This window comes from Ruditapes philippinarum, unplaced genomic scaffold (assembly GCF_026571515.1).
Source record: "Ruditapes philippinarum isolate M1 unplaced genomic scaffold, ASM2657151v2 ctg191_1_1_1_1, whole genome shotgun sequence".
In the NCBI taxonomy this organism is placed as follows: domain Eukaryota; kingdom Metazoa; phylum Mollusca; class Bivalvia; order Venerida; family Veneridae; genus Ruditapes; species Ruditapes philippinarum.
Window position 1 is genome coordinate 96,168 of NW_026865167.1, and position 21,562 is coordinate 117,729.

The 21,562-nt window shown below is 32.6% G+C and overlaps 1 protein-coding gene across 1 annotated transcript in view; it reads left to right on the plus strand.

The window, feature by feature from the left end:
• LOC132728082 (uncharacterized) overlaps positions 1–21,562 on the plus strand; it is a 146,952-nt gene that overhangs the window by 96,160 nt on the left and 29,230 nt on the right. The window contains exons 48-72 of the mRNA XM_060713690.1: positions 1,452–1,586; positions 2,242–2,565; positions 2,910–3,077; positions 3,553–3,663; positions 5,452–5,637; positions 6,593–6,808; positions 7,115–7,396; positions 7,691–7,930; positions 8,191–8,457; positions 10,100–10,279; positions 10,691–10,959; positions 11,315–11,423; positions 11,640–11,849; positions 12,205–12,504; positions 12,897–13,052; positions 13,291–13,473; positions 13,789–14,169; positions 14,688–14,867; positions 15,380–15,652; positions 17,089–17,223; positions 17,539–17,763; positions 19,090–19,221; positions 20,016–20,303; positions 20,498–20,669; positions 21,207–21,382. Of these exons, the coding sequence (XP_060569673.1) occupies positions 1,452–1,586; positions 2,242–2,565; positions 2,910–3,077; positions 3,553–3,663; positions 5,452–5,637; positions 6,593–6,808; positions 7,115–7,396; positions 7,691–7,930; positions 8,191–8,457; positions 10,100–10,279; positions 10,691–10,959; positions 11,315–11,423; positions 11,640–11,849; positions 12,205–12,504; positions 12,897–13,052; positions 13,291–13,473; positions 13,789–14,169; positions 14,688–14,867; positions 15,380–15,652; positions 17,089–17,223; positions 17,539–17,763; positions 19,090–19,221; positions 20,016–20,303; positions 20,498–20,669; positions 21,207–21,382 (5,298 nt within the window). The remainder of the gene's footprint in view (positions 1–1,451; positions 1,587–2,241; positions 2,566–2,909; positions 3,078–3,552; positions 3,664–5,451; positions 5,638–6,592; positions 6,809–7,114; positions 7,397–7,690; positions 7,931–8,190; positions 8,458–10,099; positions 10,280–10,690; positions 10,960–11,314; positions 11,424–11,639; positions 11,850–12,204; positions 12,505–12,896; positions 13,053–13,290; positions 13,474–13,788; positions 14,170–14,687; positions 14,868–15,379; positions 15,653–17,088; positions 17,224–17,538; positions 17,764–19,089; positions 19,222–20,015; positions 20,304–20,497; positions 20,670–21,206; positions 21,383–21,562) is intronic.

The window sequence follows — 21,562 nt, forward strand, 5'->3', positions numbered from 1 at the left end:
GTGATTTGAGTGACCTGCACAGTGATTGTAAGAAATGTTTGCACGAGAGCATCGTGCTCTTCCTCGTTATAAATTAATGTTGTCGCATAGAATAAATGTCTAGAGCAAAAATTGTAATTGTTCAATTTAGTCATTAGCAATGCAATGCATGAGGAGATGCTTGAATTCTTGTTTTATTTTATAGTTTATGGTTAAAAATTACTTTTTTAAAAAAATATAAAAAAAAACATGGGAAACTTTTATTGTAATATGCTGCGTAAACCAACCTTTCTTCACGTTCTTTATATGAGTATGATGCAAGTGAATTATTCATAATTTTTCAGTTAGTAGGTTTTATATACTTTTTTTGTTTCCTTCTTGCATTTTTTTGTTATTTTGCATGAACTTTTTATAATTTATATTTATTCAAACATATCTTTAAAGCATGGCTCTACTTATATTTTCCCTTTTAACAGTTAAAGCATGAATTATTTCCCTTGCATGTTGTTTATTCTTTGTTGTATATAATATTTCATATAACCAAAATTCTATCATATGCTTTTTCATATAATTTATATCTTAACAAAGATTTTTAACAGGTTATATGGCCCATGATAAATGGTTATAAGCTTATATAACCGGAGGTAATACATGTTCATAATAACCTCTCACATATCAGGAATATATGTTCTTAGCAGCTGTGTATTATGGAATATATAACATCACGATTATCCAATGAAAATTGATATTACAATTTTATATATAACATCATGATTATCCAATTACAATTTAATGTGCAGTAGGCCTATAATAAAAGGCTTCTATTAAGATAAGATTGTTGTTGTGACTGTTGAATTTATCCAGTGATAATAGAAGTGATTTCACTGTCAGAAATGATAGTAAATAAATCCCGGCCATTTAAACAGGAATGCAGGCTTGTCTGACTGTACACTTCTGGTATTGGCGAGTTGCACAATCATTCACGGTTACTTTTGTTGAAATTGATTTCAAACTTCCCATAGAATTGATATTTTTTAAATCATAATGTTGAATAATGAGCTGTTTTTGGTTTGGGGATTTTTTCTGGAAAAAAACTTCTTCCCTTTATTGCAAATAAAGCCGTTATACAGTTTTAAAACTTAAATCTGACCTTAATATTTTATTTCTTTAATATGTCAATGATTGATAGAAAAAGTATGTATGAAGGCTCTAAAAAATAACAGTCACCAGTGCTAAAATACTATCACATGATTATGTAGTGGACAATTTCATACATGTATGTTGTCAAACTATGATTGAATAAATAGTGTCAACTTTGTAGATTTCTTTAAGGCATTGATTTCTTAGCTTGTTAATTCATTTTCTATTTTTATTACCTTAAATTTATAGAAATCCTTTCTGTGCTTTTTTTTCCTGATAAGAGAGTGACATCTTGTTTGGAATATATTATGATATGATATTTGATAAAACAGGTGCATGTTCGTCTGGTTACTACTGTACGGCACAGGCTAACACAAGTACACCAACAGATGGATTAACCGGAGATATATGTCCAGCTGGCCATTATTGTCCAACCGGAAGTACCGCACCAAGACCATGTGAAGATGGTAAATATTGTTACAGTTATTTTTGTCTTATCAAATTATTAATCATATCATGACTCATGAATAAATAATTTATATCAGAAGTATATTATGAGGGCTGTCCCACAAATTCATGGGCAATCACTGTTAAACAAAAAATCAATGCTGTAGCCTTAAATAACTAATACACATACATGTGAACTTTTTTTTGATGATCAAGTGGGAGATTTTTCTTCAAAAAGAGGAAAATTTTAGAATTTGCAATAAACAAAGAAGGAAGTTCTGACATCAAAAATAGGGAGATTCTGTTAATTTGTGAAAATACCCCTTATTTTAAGAAAAATCTTTGAAAATATGGCTGCAGAAAGTGGGAGTCTCTCGCTAAAAGTGGGAGTAATCACATGTATGAATACACATTTATCTTTATCAAACTGAAGTTAATTAAGAAACATTATTTCAAGAAAATATAAATCCATAACTTATTCAGATTCATTACAATTCATTTTTTTTTAACTATTTGAAATGTGATTTAGAGGACCTCCAGTTCTGATATAATTTCATAACTTGTTAAGAAAATCCAAGTTGTAACGTTAGAATAAATTTCAAAATGTACTTGTCTACTTTTTTTATTTTACTGTCAAGTTGAACTATGACACAAGGTTGATAACTCTAATAACAGGTACGTTCATGAACGTTACTGGAGCCGACAGTTGTGACGTCTGCTTGCCGAGATATTACTGTGTTAATCAGGACCGTATGGATGAATGTCCGACTGGTGCATTCTGTCCTGGTGCGAACGGATACAACTACTCTCTTTGTCCTGCTGGAACATTCAATAATGTCACCATGTTAGAGATGGAATCCGAATGTCAGCAATGTATCGGAGGAAGTTACTGCGCTACTCCCGGTCTCCCAGCGCCAACCGGTGAATGTGCTGCAGGATACTTCTGTGAACTAGGTGTAGACACAATAGCTCCGGAAAATAACAATACTGGAACTGGAGGTATATATCAGTGTTTTATTGTCGTCCAGGTTTTTAAATGGGGGAGGGGAAGTTAATGAATGTTTTGCAATACCATAACATAATGCAATCATATTAATTGTTTCTGGTCCTTTTAATATTGCAATTCATCAGTTTTTGAAATTCTTTGTTATTTTCATAAATAGAACTAAAAAACACCTGGGTACTGGCTTCTATTGTTCTTAATTACAGGAAGTACTGGAATGAAATTGACAAAAGAAAAAAAAATCTTTTTTTTTCTTATTATGAAATTTTAATAGAAAAAAAGGATTTATTGCCAGATGTATATTATTTTCTATGATACATAATTGGTATTGTTATTACAGGGCCATGTCCTATTGGTCATTATTGTCCGATTGGTACAACAAATCCAAAACCGTGTCCTGCTGGAAGATATGGTGATGAAATGAGATTGAGCTTGTGCAAGTCATGTCCTGCGGGCTACTACTGTGTGGCAAGTTCAGATAACTACACTAGTACACCTTGTCCAAAAGGTAAAATATACATCTTACTGTATTGTCCTTACATAATTTTATTTGACATATTCTATGTAAGAAAAAATACATTCTACATCCTGACTGATGTTGATAAACTGACCTACAGGCAAAATATGCAATTTACTTTCTGTTCCATAAAAGTAAAATAAAATTTGAAAAATGAAGTATTCAAAGCTAACAATATGTCATCAGAATGATTTAATTTGTAAATTTAAAAAGTAATGACAACTTTCAATAATATCATACATAAATCTGATGATTGTATTTAAGTTCTGTGAAATAATGCAGTTTTAACTCTTAGCCTTGTGACCAGTGAAGATCATGGTCTGCACTGTTCACTATTCAGTCAGTAGTTCTTTTGATATTTTACCTAAAAATGATAAATAGTTTTGTCTAGATTGAAGAATGGACAAATCCATTTATGATATTTAGCAGGGGGTAAGTGTTTAAGATATGACATGTATAATTGTAGGATCTTACTGCCCCCTGGAGACAGAGTACAGTACCCAATACCTATGTCCTGCAGGAACCTACAACAATGTCACTGGAGCAGATGACATATTTGACTGCCGCTCATGTACAGGTATGCGTAATTCTTTCTGTATGTTGAAAATAACAATGAACCGGCAAAAATAGCTGTATTTTAGTGCATGAAGTAAGCAAATTGTCTTATTTTGTATAAGTACTTTATGCTCATGTCTGGAATTATTATTAAATTATTAGAATGTTGAAATAGGACATACATAAAGTAGTCACAAAGTTAAGCTTAACCTACTGAAGTTATTTTTGTGCCCCCACGTTAGTGGCGGGCATTTAGATTTACCCTTGTCCGTCCGTCTGTCCGAGCTCACTGAAATGACGATGTGGGGTGAATATCCATGTTCAATCCGTATAGACGGTACTTGTGAGGAAAAAGGTTGCTTATGGGGTGCAAATACGTTGCTTATGGGGTTTTAAGAGATCAAAGGAGATCAAAGAAAAAACCCCATAATGTCAACTCAGTAGGAACGTACATCCGTCCGTCCTTCCGTCCGTCCGTCCTTCCGCACTACCGAAAAGGGATAGGGGGCCATCTAACTGTAAACAGAACAAAAGAGAACAATAGAGTTCATTCCGTAACAATAGAGTAAGGGGCCATTGGCCCTCTATTAAACAATAGAAAATAACAAAAGAAATAGCCTTTATTCCATTTGGGCCGGATGGCCGTCCGTCCGTCCGTTCACTTTTGTGTCGCATGTAACTCAAAAAGTATTTGACCTAGAGTTATGAAACTTTACAGGAATGTTGATCAGCATGTGTAGTTGTGCACCTGGGTATTTTCATCTGGATATTTTTAGTATTTTCAGAGTTATTGCCCTTGACTTAGTAAAATTTTGCAATTTTCAACTTGTGTCGCATGTAACTCAAAAAATATTTGACCTAGAGTCATGAAACTTTACAGGAATGTTGATCAGCATGTGTAGTTGTGCACCTGGGTATTTTAGTCTGGATATTTTTAGTATTTTCAGAGTAATTGCCCTTGACTTAGTAAAATTTTGCAATTTTCAACTTGTGTCGCACGTAACTCGAAAAGAATTTTACCTAGAGTCATGAAACTTTACAGGAATGTTGATCAGCATATGTAGTTGTGCACCTGGGTATTTTCGTGTGGATATTTTTAGTATTTTCAGAGTTATTGCCCTTGACATAGTAAAATTTTGCAATTTTCAACATGTGTCGCACGTAACTCAAAAAGGATTTGACCTAGAGTCATGTAACTTTACAGAAATATTGATCAGCATGTGCAGTTGTGCACCAGGTATTTTCGTCTGGATTTATTTAGTATTTTTAGAGTTATTGCCTTTCACTTAGAAAATGTTTGCAATTTTCAACTTGGATTTGACATAGTCATTAAACCTTATGGGCAGGTTGCTCAGCATATTTTGGATTTGCACCTGGGGTTTCGCTTGTGGATTTATCAAATATTTGTAGAGTTATTTCCCTTGACTTAATAAAAAGATTGACAGAACAGTGGCGTGGTGGGGGCACCCGTGTCCTATGGACACATTTATAGTTTATTAAAATGTTAATGAGAAAAATTTGAGTTTGATTTTATTACTATTTGCACTTTCTAATACCATCTAAAAACAGGCTCAATCATAGAAACTCATTGTTGCCATTTTAGACCTTCTTTAGGGGATTCTTTTTTCCCTCTATTTTATTGTGCTGCTGAATTTGATGTACATGTACAAATCTGACTGAAATTATTGACAGAATTTATTTTTTTAATTGCCGCAATTTGAAACATGTTAGAGAACTAGATAAAATTTGAATATAATTCTGCTGTTTACATGATTGTGAATCTTCAGGAATAACTTTGGTTTTCTTTCAGCTGGGAAATACTGTGACCTTGATGGGTTGTCAGAGCCTGTAGATGATTGCACAGCCGGCTGGTATTGTGCTGGTGGAGCATTTAGTTCAAATCCCATTGAGTACAACTCCTCTGTTCCAAGTTTTACTGTAAACATGTCGTGTCCCACTTATCTCACTAACTTTACAGGGGGACCTTGTGTTGCTGGTAAGTAATTAAACTAGAGCATCACAGATCTTTGCCAATGCTTCCATCAAAGCTTGTATAAATAATACAAACTGTTTCCTTTTATTATTAGATAGGGAAAAGTTAGTTTACAAAGTTTTTATTTCTGCTATTACCTCGAAAATTTTGACCATGATGGTAAAAATTAATGTTAAAATTTTGTTGGAAGTTTATTATGGAAGTTAAATACGTTAGTAATTAAAGTATAATATATACTGAATATTATGTTGTAGTAGCTTTCTGAGGCTTTGTATTTTTCTATGAGCATTGGTGGAAAATTGATATCTCACGAGACCGAAGGTCGAGCGAGATATCAATTTTCCAACGTTGCGAGTAGAAAAATACATAGTCTCAGAAAGCTACTAGAACAAAATTTTCCTTTTATTATATACCTTTTCGTTTTATTCAGAAAATGAAATGTAGTTGTCAAGAAATAAATTTTTGACTGACGGATGAATACGTAATTCTTGCAAACGGCCACGCCTTTAATAATTTTGGTTTCCGTTTCCAAAAGCAACGTTATACAAAGCTAAGATCGGAACCAACGTCAAAAATAGTCTGGCACTTCCATATATGGTACCGTATTTGTCACTAACATAATACGGAAATTTCTATCCGTTGAAGTGTATTTGCGCTTCAATATTTGCGTGTATTTTAGGGAGAAAATTTATAGGTATATAATAATAACTTTTATTCATTTTTGTAGATCTTTTTAAGGACCCTTATTGTACAATACATTGTCATCTTAGAGCAATAACTGGTTAACTCCTATTAAATTCAGAAGGACTTAACCCATTACTGGACTAAACTGACAACATAAGATTGTGTTATTTCATAACCAAATACATGTAATTAAAATGATTGAATTGTTAGCAAGTTGTTCAGCTGCTTTCATACAATGTACATGTATAACATGCTTGTAACTCATGTCCTTCAGGCAACTATTGTCCCACTGGATCATCAGCTCAGATCCCATGCCCAGCAGGCCAGTATTGTGGTACAGACAATCTAGCATGGCCAACAGGAAACTGTTCAGCTGGATCTTACTGTAGTGGAGGTGACATTGTGCCAAACCCAACACCTTGCAGTGTAGGTCATTATTGCCCAGAGGGAACACCTACAGAAATACTGTGTTCACCAGGAACATTCAATAGTATGTTCCTTTTTTTAAATCTTTTAAAACTTTTATCTATTCATTTTGTAATTAATTGTATTTTATAGGAAATAGTGTTTTCCATTGATTTCTTTGTTTTTACTTACTGATAAATTTATTTCTCATTAAAACTGACTATTTTAAGATGATAAAGTGCTAAAGTTGATGTGTCAGGAGTCTTAAGTTTGAGACCTTATAACTGGAATGTATTTGGGTTTTTGTTGGTGATTTTTTTTTATAATTTGGTTTTGTCAGATAATTTGTCAGAAAATGTTGTGCTTGACTGTTGAGTTGTGTCAATTTTAGATGTAACTGGTGGTCAGAGTGTAGTTGATTGTCAGGAATGTACACCAGGATCTTATTGTCAATCTTACGGATTATCCACACCAAGTGGCCTTTGTAGCATCGGTTACTACTGCCCAGGGGGTCAAGATTCGTCCACACCTAGTTTATATGCATGTTCACCTGGACATTTCTGTTATGAAGGAAGTCACAACCAAACTGGTTGCCCATCTGGGGACTACCAGCCTCATTGGGGTCAAGGAGACTGTGATCCATGTCCTGAAGGCTCATATTGTAAAGCATTTGGTGAGTAAGATGAGAGCCAGACTGGTTCCTTACAATTTATCTATAGATTTATACCAGTCCTTTGGTTCTTTGTATTTTACTTTATTATTAATATTCTATGAATCTTTATAAAATGAGATCCTATAGCTTACTAGGGTGGGAAATTAAAAAAAATCATGATATGTTAATGATATTTATTTAGTAAGCATTAGGACAAATTTTACTTGTAACAGTACTCGTAACTCTTTCAATTCTGTGCATAATTACTAAAAAAAAACAAGTAAACATTAATTTTATTTACAATATTGTTTACAGGTGATTACATGGACTTAGATGCAGATAATATAACAACAAGTGGAAATTATTCTGGACTTTACCGAAGTTACCGAGGTGTAGATGTACCGACAATCTGTCCAGAGGGTTCATACTGTCCTCTAAACACCAAACATGGTGTAGAATATTTGTGCCCTGAAGGCACATACAGTAATGTGACAGGACTGTGGCAGTCAAGCCAGTGTGCTCCATGTGAACCAGGATCATATTGTGCTGGTGAAGGTAGGATGGTTGCTATGGCGATTTTATTTTTAACAAAGGCTATTAAATATTATATACAGTAATTTATAACATTAACTTAAATGACACACTGACTAGAAATGAGAACTTATCACAGGTCTTTAGTGCAATTGGTGGTCTCTCATTACAATTTGTTGTATATCATATATCATAAATTGTTTTTACTGGTCACTTTTGTCAACAAATTAAACCATGATGTTGTTTAAGCAGAATATTGACTTATTTTTTTATTTCATTTCAAGGAAACACACAACCATCTGGCCTATGTGAAGCTGGATATTACTGCACATTAGGAGCTTACAATGCAACACCTTCTGATGGTTCAACTGGTGATATTTGTCCAGTAGGTAAATACTGTGTTCAAGGTAGCATAACTGGAACTGGATGTCCAGTGGGAACTTTCAATAATGTGACTGGACTGAAGGCTGATACTGAATGTACTGATTGTACAGGAGGATTTTATTGTGGAAGTGTTGGACTAACTTCTGAATCTGGAACTTGCTGGGCAGGTATGTCCTTTATCTTTACGTGTTCTCAGTATTATCAAGTCTTGTTTAAGCAACTTATTTGTTATATCTGAAACAGGACTGATATATATGTTATAGTCTGAAAGAAGAGTGATATATATGTTACAGACTGAAAGAAGAGTGATATATATGTTATAGTCTGAAAGAAGAGTGATATATATGTTATAGTCTGAAAGAAGAGTGATATATATGTTATAGTCTGAAAGAAGAGTGATATATATGTTATAGTCTGAAAGAAGAGTGATATATATGTTATAGTCTGAAAGAAGAGTGATATATGTGTTATAGTCTGAAAGAGGAGTGATATATATGTGTTATAGTCTGAAAGAGGAGTGATATATATATGTTATAGTCTGAAAGAAGAGTGATATATGTGTTATAGTCTGAAAGAGGAGTGATATATGTGTTATAGTCTGAAAGAGGAGTGATATATATATATGTTATAGTCTGAAAGAGGAGTGATATATATGTGTTATAGTCTGAAAGAGGAGTGATATATATATATATGTCATAGTCTGAAAGAGGAGTGATATATGTGTTATAGTCTGAAAGAGGAGTGATATATATATATGTTATAGTCTGAAAGAAGAGTGATATATATGTTATAGTCTGAAAAAAGAAGAGTGATATATATGTAATAGTCTGAAAAAAGAAGAGTGATAAATATGTTAATAGTTTGAAAAAAGAGTGATATATATATATATATATTTGTTATAGTCTGAAAAAAAGAAGAGTGATATTTATATGTCATAGTCTGAAAAAAGAGTGATATATATGTTATAGTCTGAAAAAAGAAGAGTGATATATATGTCATAGTCTGAAAAAAGAGTGATATATGTGTTATAGTCTGAAAGAGGAGTGATATATGTGTTATAGTCTGAAAGAGGAGTGATATATATATATATATGTTATAGTCTGAAACAAGAGTGATATATATGTTATAGTCTGAAAAAAGAGTGATATATATATATTATAGTCTGAAAGAAGAGTGATATATATGTAATAGTCTGAAAAAAAAAGTGATAAATATGTTATAGTCTGAAAAAAGAAGAGTGATATATATGTTATAGTCTGAAAAAAGAGTGCTATATATATGTTATAGTCTGAAAGAAGAGTGATATATATGTTATAGTCTGAAAGAGGAGTGATATATATATGTTATAGTCTGAAACAAGAGTGGTATATATGTCATAGTCTGAAAAAAGAGTGATATATATATGTTATAGTCTGAAAAAAGAAGAGTGATATGTATGTTATAGTCTGGAAAAAAAAGAGTGATACATATCTTATAGTCTGAAGAAAGGGTGATATATATCTTATAGTCTGAAAAAAGAGTGATATATATGTTATAGTCTGAAAAAGAGTGATATATATATCTTATAGTATGGAAAAAAAAGAGTGATATATATCTTATAGTCTGGAAAAAAGAGTGATATATATCTTATAGTCTGGAAAAAAAGAGTGATACATATCTTATAATCTGAAAAAAGGGTGATATATATCTTATAGTCTGTATCTGAAAAAAAGAGTGATATATATCTTATAGTCTGAAAAAAAGAGTGATATATATGAAACTATAGTGAACAAGCAAGTTTACATTGACATAAATCACTTTATATTTCAGGTCATTACTGCTCGTTAGCTTCAATAGTACCAAACCCTGTAGCACAGTCATATGGAGATTTATGCACAGCAGGACATTACTGCCCGAATGGCACTGCCACACCATACCAATGTCCAGCTGGAACCTTCTTAAACACCACTGGTATAGGAGATATAGCAGACTGTACACCCTGCTCTCCAGGTAAAATAATGTCACTGTTTTTAAGGGACAATTTTTATATCACTATATAATTATGAAAGTTGTGTTTTACAATATGGTTTATAAGTTTAGTTGTAAAAATATTTATTTATGTTTGCTGGATCTTTATTTACTGGATATATTTCAGCTTAGGTTGTTTGATTGTACAGTACTGTCCCATGAAACTTTAGAATGTATTTTCTGTTCTCTGTCGCTTTAAGAACAAAATATGTCAAGTGAAGTCAAATGGCTCGACTGGTATTAAGAAAAAATAAGTTCAAATTAAAATGTGCAATTTATTGTATGGACACTTGACATTTTAAAATCATTTGTGAATTTTTAGCACTGATATTTGTCATTTATGTCAGCACAAGAACATGAATATTTTCTCATATTTTGTGTATATTAAAACAGGGTCATATTGTGAGACTCTAGGACTGGTTTCCCCGACTGGACAATGTAATGCAGGTTATTATTGTACCCTGAGTGCCAACAACAGCTCACCTACCGATGGTATTACTGGAGATATTTGTCCCGAGGGTCATTATTGTGAGATTGGTTCAGATGACCCGACCCCGTGCTCTAATGGAACATACATGAACACTACAGGTGCATCTGCTTGTCTGATATGCCCAGAAGGCTTTTACTGTGTTAACCGGGATAGAGCTGACATCTGTCCACAGGTAAATATGTTAATTTATTCATACAATTCAACTTGATTGGGTTTATCAAAAGTGAGGCAATCAAAATGGTCCCCAAAGAGTTATGTTTAATGGTATTTAATTGGGAACTTATTCAAAGTATTAACTATGCAAGGAAGAGTGGGGGAATGGTGGGTTGGGGTGGGGATGATAGCTTCATTTTAGACAAAACAGGCAAAGTACTTTTTTGTTTTATTGATTCTTATGTTGAAGATTAAAAGTGATTGGTTTATGAAGGTGCAGTAAGGAAATAATTTACATCTGGTGTGGTATGAAATGTAGTTATTTGAGTTATACTAGAATATTACAATTAAAATGTGATATTATTTAATTTTAGGGCAACTACTGTCCAACAGGAACTGGGGCTGATGTACAACTATGTCCAGCAGGAACATTTGGAAATGCTACAGGATTATATGAGCAATCTCAGTGCACTGACTGTACAGGTATGGTTAAATTGAATGATAAATACAACAAATTTTTACATATTTCACCTTTGTTATAAACCATTGAGCATTAAAATGATTTTGCTTTTAATCTAATCTTTTAAGTAAAAATATCTTTTTAGATCCAAGCAATTGCTAAAAAATAAACATAGTCTGGCTTGTGAAAAATCATATATATTGTTAACTGGCTGGTTATATCAAGAAATATTTTCACAGGTGGATATTTCTGTGCCACTCCCGGTAATGCTGCCCCAGATGGTGTATGCACAGCAGGTCACTACTGTACTGTAGGGGTTGACACAGCTACACCATTAACTAGTGGGTCTCACACTGGAACAGGAGGTCAATGCTCAGCTGGTAACTATTGTCCAACAAACTCAGCTACAGAAACCCCATGCCCTGCTGGAACATATGCTATTAATGCAGGTATGTACTTAATTAAAATATTTATTTTTTACTGAAATATAAATATATTAGGTTTAGAATGGCAAAGGAGTTGTTACTTACATACTTACTGATTAAATGACTGAGGGTCTGACAAATGTACACACCAACATTTAGGATTTAAGAGATTTTTTTTTTATCTATGATCCATTTGTAGCTCATTAATCAGAAAAATTACCACTTAAAACAACTTTATTATGGACAGAATGAAACCCATCGAATGTATCCCAGATGGACCAATTATTTGACAGGAAATACTTTCATACAATGCCTCTAACAATTATACATGTAGAGTAATTCTTTTGATACAATATACATGTATTTATTTTTATGACAGGTCAAGCAATGTGTGACCCATGTCCTGGTGGCTATTACTGTGAGTCCGGTACTGCAGACTACAGTCCATTTCCATGCCAGTCAGGGTACTATTGTCCTGAAGGTACTGAATACACTGACCAGTATCCATGTCCATCAGGAACTTACAACCCAGATATGAACACAAATAATGAAACTGCCTGTAAGCTGTGTGACCCAGGAAAGTATTGTAATGGAGCCGCCCTGGATTCTGTGTCAGCAGACTGTGCCCCGGGATATTACTGCACAGGAGGAGCATCTGATCCACGTCCCACAGCCAGTGGTAAACATCTATAAATACTGTTTCATTTTCCAAGTCGCTTTTGTTAGAAAATGTGTTTTTTTTAATGTTTTGCTAATTTCAAGTGCACATTTTGTCATTGCATCATCATATTCTGACTTATCATACAGTATTTGTTGAATAATCAAGTAGAGATTTTGAACATTTTAGTAAAGTTAAGAAAAGTTAATGAAGTGTATTGTTAAGATGATGACTGTGTTAACTGAAATAAAAATCCAATTGTATTTTAACTCTTTCTTGATTAGGATAGCTGACAAATATATCCCATAAAGAAATTAAATGATATGGAACAAAAGAAGTTAATGAAATTTAATATCAAGTTGGCTGTTTGCTTTATGATTGTTTGCTTTATGATTGTTTGCTTTATGATTCAGGCAATTATTCAACAGTTGATTTGTGTGAGTGCACAGACCAGAATTTCACAGGAGGAAGATGCCAGCCTGGTAGTTATTGTCCTCTTGCATCTGGAGCGCCACTAGAATGTACACCCGGTCAATACTGCGAAACATATGAACTTTCCACTCCTACAGGTTTGTAAACTATTCACTAACTCTTCTGTAACATAATTATGACCTTCCCATTTTTTCAGGAGTGTTAACTGTACCCTTACTACTTCAACTGGTCTACTTATTGATTTATAAGTCATCAGATAATGAAGGACTATGAATATCTGAAGACCAGAATGTATCTGTATTATATATATAAATAATATAAAAATATAAAAGATATAGAAAAAGGTTTCATTTTTGTTGTGTCTGTGTATTTCAGGTAACTGTGATGCCGGTTATTTCTGTCCCGGCGGAGACATACAACCTGACCCTCCAGCAACCATCTGTACTGTCGGCCATTATTGTCCTGCCGGTTCACCCTCACCAACGCCGTGCCCTGCTGGTACCTACTCCAACTCCACTCAACTTACACAGGAGTCAGACTGCCAGAACTGTACAGCAGGTAGGTCAATAATTGTAAATTATCTTATTGAATGAATTAAAATAAGATTTCAAAGTATCTTGTTGGTGATGAAACTTGAAAGGTGTTAGATTTGTTACAGAATATATATCATCTCAAATGCAGAAACAACATGTTTGGTTTAACTATTGTGAGTTTTATTGTGCTCTGTATACCAGCTTATGTGGTTTTCATTAAAACACAATACACTCACATCTGACACAGCTTTAAGTATGCTTTTATGTCAACAAAAGAACCCCTTAATTGTTCCGTATTATCACCCATAATGATATACATGTATTTGTATTATTTCTACAGGGTATTACTGTGTGTCACCAGGACTAATTGACGTTGCAGGTCCATGCCTGGCAGGTTATTATTGCCCAGGAGGCCAATCTGTGCAGGATCCAGTAGAATATCCATGTCCACTTGGAATGTACTGTCCAGAAGGTACTGCAGTACCATTCATGTGTGAAAACGGCACTTACCAAGATCAGCTTGGACAATCTTCCTGTAAAACATGTCCATCAAGAAAATACTGTGACCCATATGAACTGGGTGTAGGAAATAACGATACTGGAATTATCCTTCCATTATCATGTCCAGTTGGTCACTATTGTCCACTTGGAACTGGACCTAAAAACAGTTACCCATGCTTGCCAGGAACCTACAGTAATGATATTGAATTGGAGGCAGACAGTAAGTCAACTTCTTAACTTTACAATGTTATAAACTAATTATGTCTTATACTGAAATATAACCAGTTCAAAAATACTATATTCAAATGAATGATACCTTTACTTATCCAACTATCTGAATTAGAAAAACTAAAGGCCATTTTGTTTTTGCTTATGTTTAAAATTCATATATATAAAGTGACATGCATGAAAGTAGTTTTTGGTTGATTTCATTTATTTTTAACTTACAAAATTTGATTATAAAAGAGTGCTAAAGGAATTAGATTACTGCAAAATCATTATTATTTGTGGGGCACTAATTTTCGTGATTTTTGTGGATAGGTAAATCAACAAATTTAAGATGCAAGGAAATTTCATTTCGTCAGATGTAAGATTATTTTGCATCACATTATTTACATTTTACCTTAAGGGGAAAAAAGTTTAGCACCCACGGAAATGTTCTTCATGACAAAACCATGAAATTTCATGTCCACGAAATTAATCGAAATCACTGTATAAGTTATGATTTTTTACTTTCAGATGAATGTTTTGGCTGTACAAATCAGTATTATTGCCAGTCATATGGTCTGACAGCCCCCGAGGGTTTGTGCGCCCCGGGTTACTTCTGCAACACTGGGGCATCAACCCCAACACCCACAGATGGGGTAACAGGAGATATCTGTCCACAGGGCCAATATTGCGAGGAGGGAACATTTATACGTAAGTATAGTTATTTTATCCATCAACATGAATTTTATTCGTTATAGTAAAGTAGTTTGTTTCTATAACCATCATCATCAGCATTCCAGTTACAGCATTCCAGTTACAGCTAGTAACATTTCTAAAGATTGCATTTCAAACAGATAGTTTTACAATTGATCAAAATCTTAATAAAACTGTAATTAACTACATTATTTGATTCCTTTTAGTAAATTTATTAGAAATTCACAGAATCAGCGTACATGTATGAAGATATTGTGGACTTCACAATTGTCTAATGAATATTGACAATTCAGTAATCCAATATTATACATGTTATTAGATGTATTTTCTTAAGAATTGTCAGCTTCTGTTGGTCCACCTGATTAAGAGTAAAGTTTAAATTCTTGTAATAACTATAACTTGTCCAAATAAGAAGTTTTTTTTCAGAAGAATCTGAAATTTTAACACCTTTTTCCTGAAAAATTATACAACATTATTTATGTTTGTTTATTCTCTGTTTTTTTTTACAGCCACTGACTGCCCAATAGGAACATACAGTAACTTGACCGGACTGGCCAATGCAAGTCAGTGTATACCATGTGATCCTGGTAAATACTGCCCAACTCTTGGTTTGATTGAGCCCCATGCTGACTGTACTGCTGGACATTACTGCGAGCTCGGATCAACAGAACCCGCTCCTGTAGGACAGACATATGGATACGAATGCATCATCGGTCACTATTGTGAACAGGGTGCTAAATCTCCAACACCGTGTCCTAAAGGAACTTACAATCCTGATATAGGTATTGGTATTCATAAATTATCTGTACAACAAATAAAACAAACTTATATAACATATTTTTATGTATGCTGGTTTGTAAAAGAATAAATAAGGAAATAGAAATGATAAGGAATAATTTTCACTATGTTTTCATCACAAACATTTTTCAATGCTTATGGTTGTTCATAATTATGTGTAGTTGTCAGCATAAGGGCAAGCTTATTTTTTTTAAATGACTATTAGATCAAAATCTGTATTGTTAAAAGGTAAGATATTTTAGTGTTAGGGCAAGATCTTGAATGTTAATCTAGTGTGCGATATCCAAAAGCCTAAAACATAAAAGTTTAATTTCTAACATAAATCAGCATAATCTGAAATTTTGCACACAAGTTTTTGGTTTAGACCTATGACAAATGGAACATAAACTTCCAAAAATTGTCTCCAGTTCTGTCAAGTCAAAAACCCTTAGTGGGAGTCCCTATAGAAAATAAAACAAGGAATTATTTTATCATAGTTCCATGTATACATTGTTAAAGTGGTAAAATAAAACAAGAAATTATTTTATCATAGTTCCATGTATACATTGTTAAAGTGGTAAAATAAAACAAGAAATTATTTTATCATAGTTCCAGGTATACATTGTTAAAGTGGTAAAATAAAACAAGGAATTTTATTTTATCATAGTTCCATGTATACTTTGTTAAAGTGGTAAAATAAAACAAGGAATTATTTTATCATAGTTCCATGTATACATTGTTAAAGTGGTAAAATAAAACAAGGAATTATTTTATCATAGTTCCATGTATACATTGTTAAAGTGGTAAAATAAAACAAGAAATTATTTTATCATAGTTCCATGTATACATTGTTAAAGCGGTAAAATAAAACAAGGAATTATTTTATCATAGTTCCATGTATACATTGTTAAAGCGGTAAAATAAAACAAGAAATTATTTTATCATAGTTCCATGTATACATTGTTAAAGCGGTAAAATAAAACAAGGAATTATTTTATCATAGTTTCCATGTATACATTGTTAAAGCCGGTAAAATAAAACAAGAAATTATTTTATCATAGTTCCATGTATACATTGTTAAAGCCGGTAAAATAAAACAAAGAATTATTTTATCATAGTTCCATGTATACATTGTTAAAGCAGGTAAAATAAAACAAGGAATTATTTTATTCATAGTTCCATGTATACATTGTTAAAGCGGTAAAATAAAACAAGGAATTATTTTATCATAGTTCCATGTATACATTGTTAAAGTGATAAAATAAAACAAGGAATTATTTTATCATAGTTCCATGTATACATTGTTAAAGCGGTAAAATAAAACAAGGAATTATTTTATCATAGTTCCATGTATACATTGTTAAAGTGATAAAATAAAACAAGGAATTATTTTATCATAGTTCCATGTATACATTGTTAAAGTGGTATTTTTGTATTACAGGGAAACAAGCTGTATCAGATTGTATTGACTGTCCTGGTGGAAAGTATTGTCTCACTACAGGAAGTAGTAATATCACAAATGACTGTGATCCAGGATACTACTGTATTGGTGCAGCATTTGAAAGCAATCCTACTGGTATAGTGCATTTATGTTTCATTTTTCACTCAAAAGTTACCCTGCTTTATATTGAGTATGGACAGAACTAAGACAAAGTACAATTGATTTTAATTAATTTGAAATACTTACACTGTAATATGTTAATAGTTATTAAATACATGTTTTGTAAAATGAAGAAATTTGTCAAAACAAACTTATTAAAAAAAAAAATACCATGAAGTTGTTTAATTATTTAAGAGTTTTCTCTCTTAGTCTTAAAGTAATTTTTTTTCACTATTTGTGGAATGATATTAATATGAATGATAACAACTAATCTTCCCATTTTTTTCACAGACAATGTAACTGGAAATATTTGTCCAGTGGGCTACTATTGTCCACTTGGTTCATCCACATACACAATCTGTGACCCAGGCACATACACAAACACCACTGGTCAAGCAATATGTCATATCTGCCCGGCGGGCTTGCAGTGTACAGGAGGAGATGTTGCTGATCCATGTCCACAAGGCCAGTACTGTCCTGAAGGCACTGGACTAGCTACTCAACCTTGTCCTGTTGGTAAGATATACTGTTGTATTATGAACTTTTTTAACTTTATTTTTTATTTTGTTGCTTAAATGTTTACAGCATTGTAAATTAAGAAAGACATCACACTTTTTAATAACTGGTAAATAGTCATGTCATTATGTTATGAATAAAGATTTTGTAAGGACCTATTCTCTTTATTTTTTGATTAAAAAGCATATAATACTTTCATTTTTTTCCAAATTACATGATGTTCATCTCAGTATTGAATTAAAATGGTAAAAGAAGTTAGAGATATTGTACATTATGTTCATATGTGCTGAGTTACTGCATAGATTAATAACATTAAAATACATAAAACAAAACAAATATAAAAAATCTAAAAAATCATCATTTCAAACTATTGTACAATTTGACTATCACCCTTGATATAATATAAAGCAAGATATATCGATGATGGATGCACCTCTATTTAAAGTGTCATTTAACCTATTGAAAAGAACGTTATTTTGGAATTGTTTTCAGAAACTACTGAATATTGAATGAGAATAATATTAGATATTAACGTATATATTGTATATAAATCAGGTAGGATATTAACGTATATATTGTATATAAATCAGGTACGATATTAGCGTATATATTGTATATAAATCAGGTACAATATTAACGTATATATTGTATATAAATCAGGTACAATATTAATGTATATATGGTATATAAATCAGGGACAATATTAACGTATATATGGTATATAAATCAGGGACAATATTAACGTATATATGGTATATAAATCAGGGACAATATTAACGTATATATGGTATATAAATCAGGGACAATATTAACGTATATATGGTAAATAAATCAGGGACAATATTAACGTATATATGGTATCTAAATCAGGGACAATATTAACGTATATATGGTATATAAATCAGGGACAATATTAACGTATATATGGTATATAAATCAGGGACAATATTAACGTATATATGGTAAATAAATCAGGGACAATATTAACGTATATATGGTATCTAAATCAGGTACAATATTAATGTATATATGGTATATAAATCAGGGACAATATTAACGTATATATGGTATAATAAATCAGGGACAATATTAACGTATATATGGTAAATAAATCAGGGACAATATTAACGTATATATGGTATCTAAATCAGGGACAATATTAACGTATATATGGTATATAAATCAGGGACAATATTAACGTATATATGGTATCTAAATCAGGGACAATATTAACGTATATATGGTATATAAATCAGGGACAATATTAACGTTTATATTGTATATAAATCAGGTATGATATTAACGTATATATGGTATATAAATCAGGTACATATGGAGCAACGACTGGTCTAGCTAACTATACAGACTGTACAGAATGTACCTCTGGCTTCTACTGTGAAACAACAGGTTTACAGTCACCAACAGGTGTCTGTGATCCTGGCCATTATTGTGTACAAGGTAAATATCTACTTTCATAATTGTCATCATTGTAGATTTTAATTTTTTGCTATCATTTACATGTATTTATGACAAAGATTTTAAATTATTATTTGTTTGTAGCTTAAAATATTTTTATTTCTTTAAATTTTTGATGTTAATTATGTTATTAATTAAATTAAGTAAAAAGTTATCCCATACTGTATAATTATTGTCGTGAAATATAGAAACATCAGAACTAAGAAAAAGACAATGAAATTTTAGATAACATAAACAGATAAACTACTTGTTAATTTTGATTCTTTCATGCACAAAAACATTTTTTTGAAAACACAATGTGCTATGATGTATTGAGTTATTGACATCATGCATAAGATGACATCATTTCTGACTTCATAATAGACATTATGACCAAAATTTGTTACTGTTGTCAGATATCAGGGTAGATAAAGTTTAAATGCTGTGTTCATTAATCATTAGATTACAAAAGTAAAACATTTATGTCATATTAGAAAAGCAAATATGAGCCGTGTCATGACAAAACCAATGTAATGCGTTTGCAACCAGCATGGATCAAGACCAGTCTCTGCATCCGTGCAGTCTGATTAGGATCCATGCTGTTCGCTTAACAACCCTATTACAAGTAGAGATACTGATAGCGAACAGCATGGATCCTGATCAGACTGCGTGAATGCGCAGGATGGTCTGGATCCATGCTGGTCGCAAACCCATTATGTTGTTTTGTTGTGATGCGACTCATATATCATAACATAAGGTGCCTTGGTGATTAATTGCTTTTTATATATAATCAACAGGAGTCAATTTGAAGGTCCCGGCATCTAATATTGTTAATACTGGCACTGGGGATATTTGTCCAGCTGGATTTCAATGTCCCAGTAACTCTGCCTTCTACAGCCCTTGTGTACCAGGAAAATACTCACCTGGAGAAGGTTATGACAGTTGTTTAGACTGTCCTCAGGGATATTACTGTGTGAATGCTACGGTGACACCTGTCACATGTCCGTCTGGTCACTATTGTCCAGTTGGTACAACAGCAGATAATGAGTTCCCGTGTCCTGCTGGAACTTACAACAACGTAACAGGTATGTATGTTAAATGTCTAACACACACCCTAACTTTTTCCAATTTTAAATTGATAAGGCTATTAAACTTTACATTTTATCGACATTTATTTCACTACTCTTTTAACCATTTATTTTAAGATTTTCCAAAAATGGCTTTTACATTTAACTCCTTGAGTCATGGCAAATAATCTGAAGATAAAACTGTTTTGCAGGCTCGACCAATGATACAGATTGTATTGAATGCCCACCAGGGTATTATTGTGAAGGAACAGGAAATATTGTTCCAGATGGTCTCTGTCAGGAAGGATTCTGGTGTGCTGGTGGTGCTTCAAGTGCTCGACCCTACGACCCTGGCAATGCAGTGTCTACTGGCGGAAATGCTACGTAAGAATAATCAGAATTTCTAAGAACTAAATTAAAATTAATGATAATCAAAATAAGCATATTTGATCTTAGTTTAGCAGATGTTCAATATGAACTCTTTGTTTATATCATAGATTTAACTGCCATACACTGTAATTCACTTCTGTTCACTTAATGTCTGCTTAGTCTTTAATCATTAGTCACCCTTCTATGAAAAAAGAAACAACATTTTTTTTTTGTATATCTGAACATGTCAATTCTGTAAACGTTGATACAAAACTATTTTCTTTTGTGACTGAGTCACACTCAGTATAAAACTGTTCACTTTTTTTTTTGAAAATGTGTAAGTGGCTTGGAAGCTCATGTCAGTAGAGATGCAGAATAGCATTTTGAGTGTTTTCAGGGCTTAAGTCGTGGTGAGGATGCACATATTTTGTCACCCTGTGATATATGTTATTTCAAATCTGATATTCAAGCTGTATACTCACAAAGTCCAGAACATTGTTGTTGAATGCCCAAACATATTGTTATACTTTATTTGCATGTTTTGTTTTACAGAGCTTTGTATTCCAATGATACATGTGCACCACAGTGGGATTGTCTGTGTACAAGTTTCCTCATGACCACAGGTGGAATCTGTCCGATGGGTTACTACTGTCCCGAGGGTTCAACCAAACCGATTGATTGTGACCCCGGGAAATACTGCGAGACACCTGGTCTTGCTCTTCCCACAGGTAAAAATTAAACAGACCTTTGTTACTGCCTTATTGTTAACAACTTTCACAATGTAATTTGTACCAAATACGTATTTACCTTGAAGGCTATATTCAGAATCTACTTTTTTTAAAACTTTTCCACATGTCATGAAAACTAACTTTGTTTTTGTTGCCTGTTTATTTCCTTCCCCTATAATA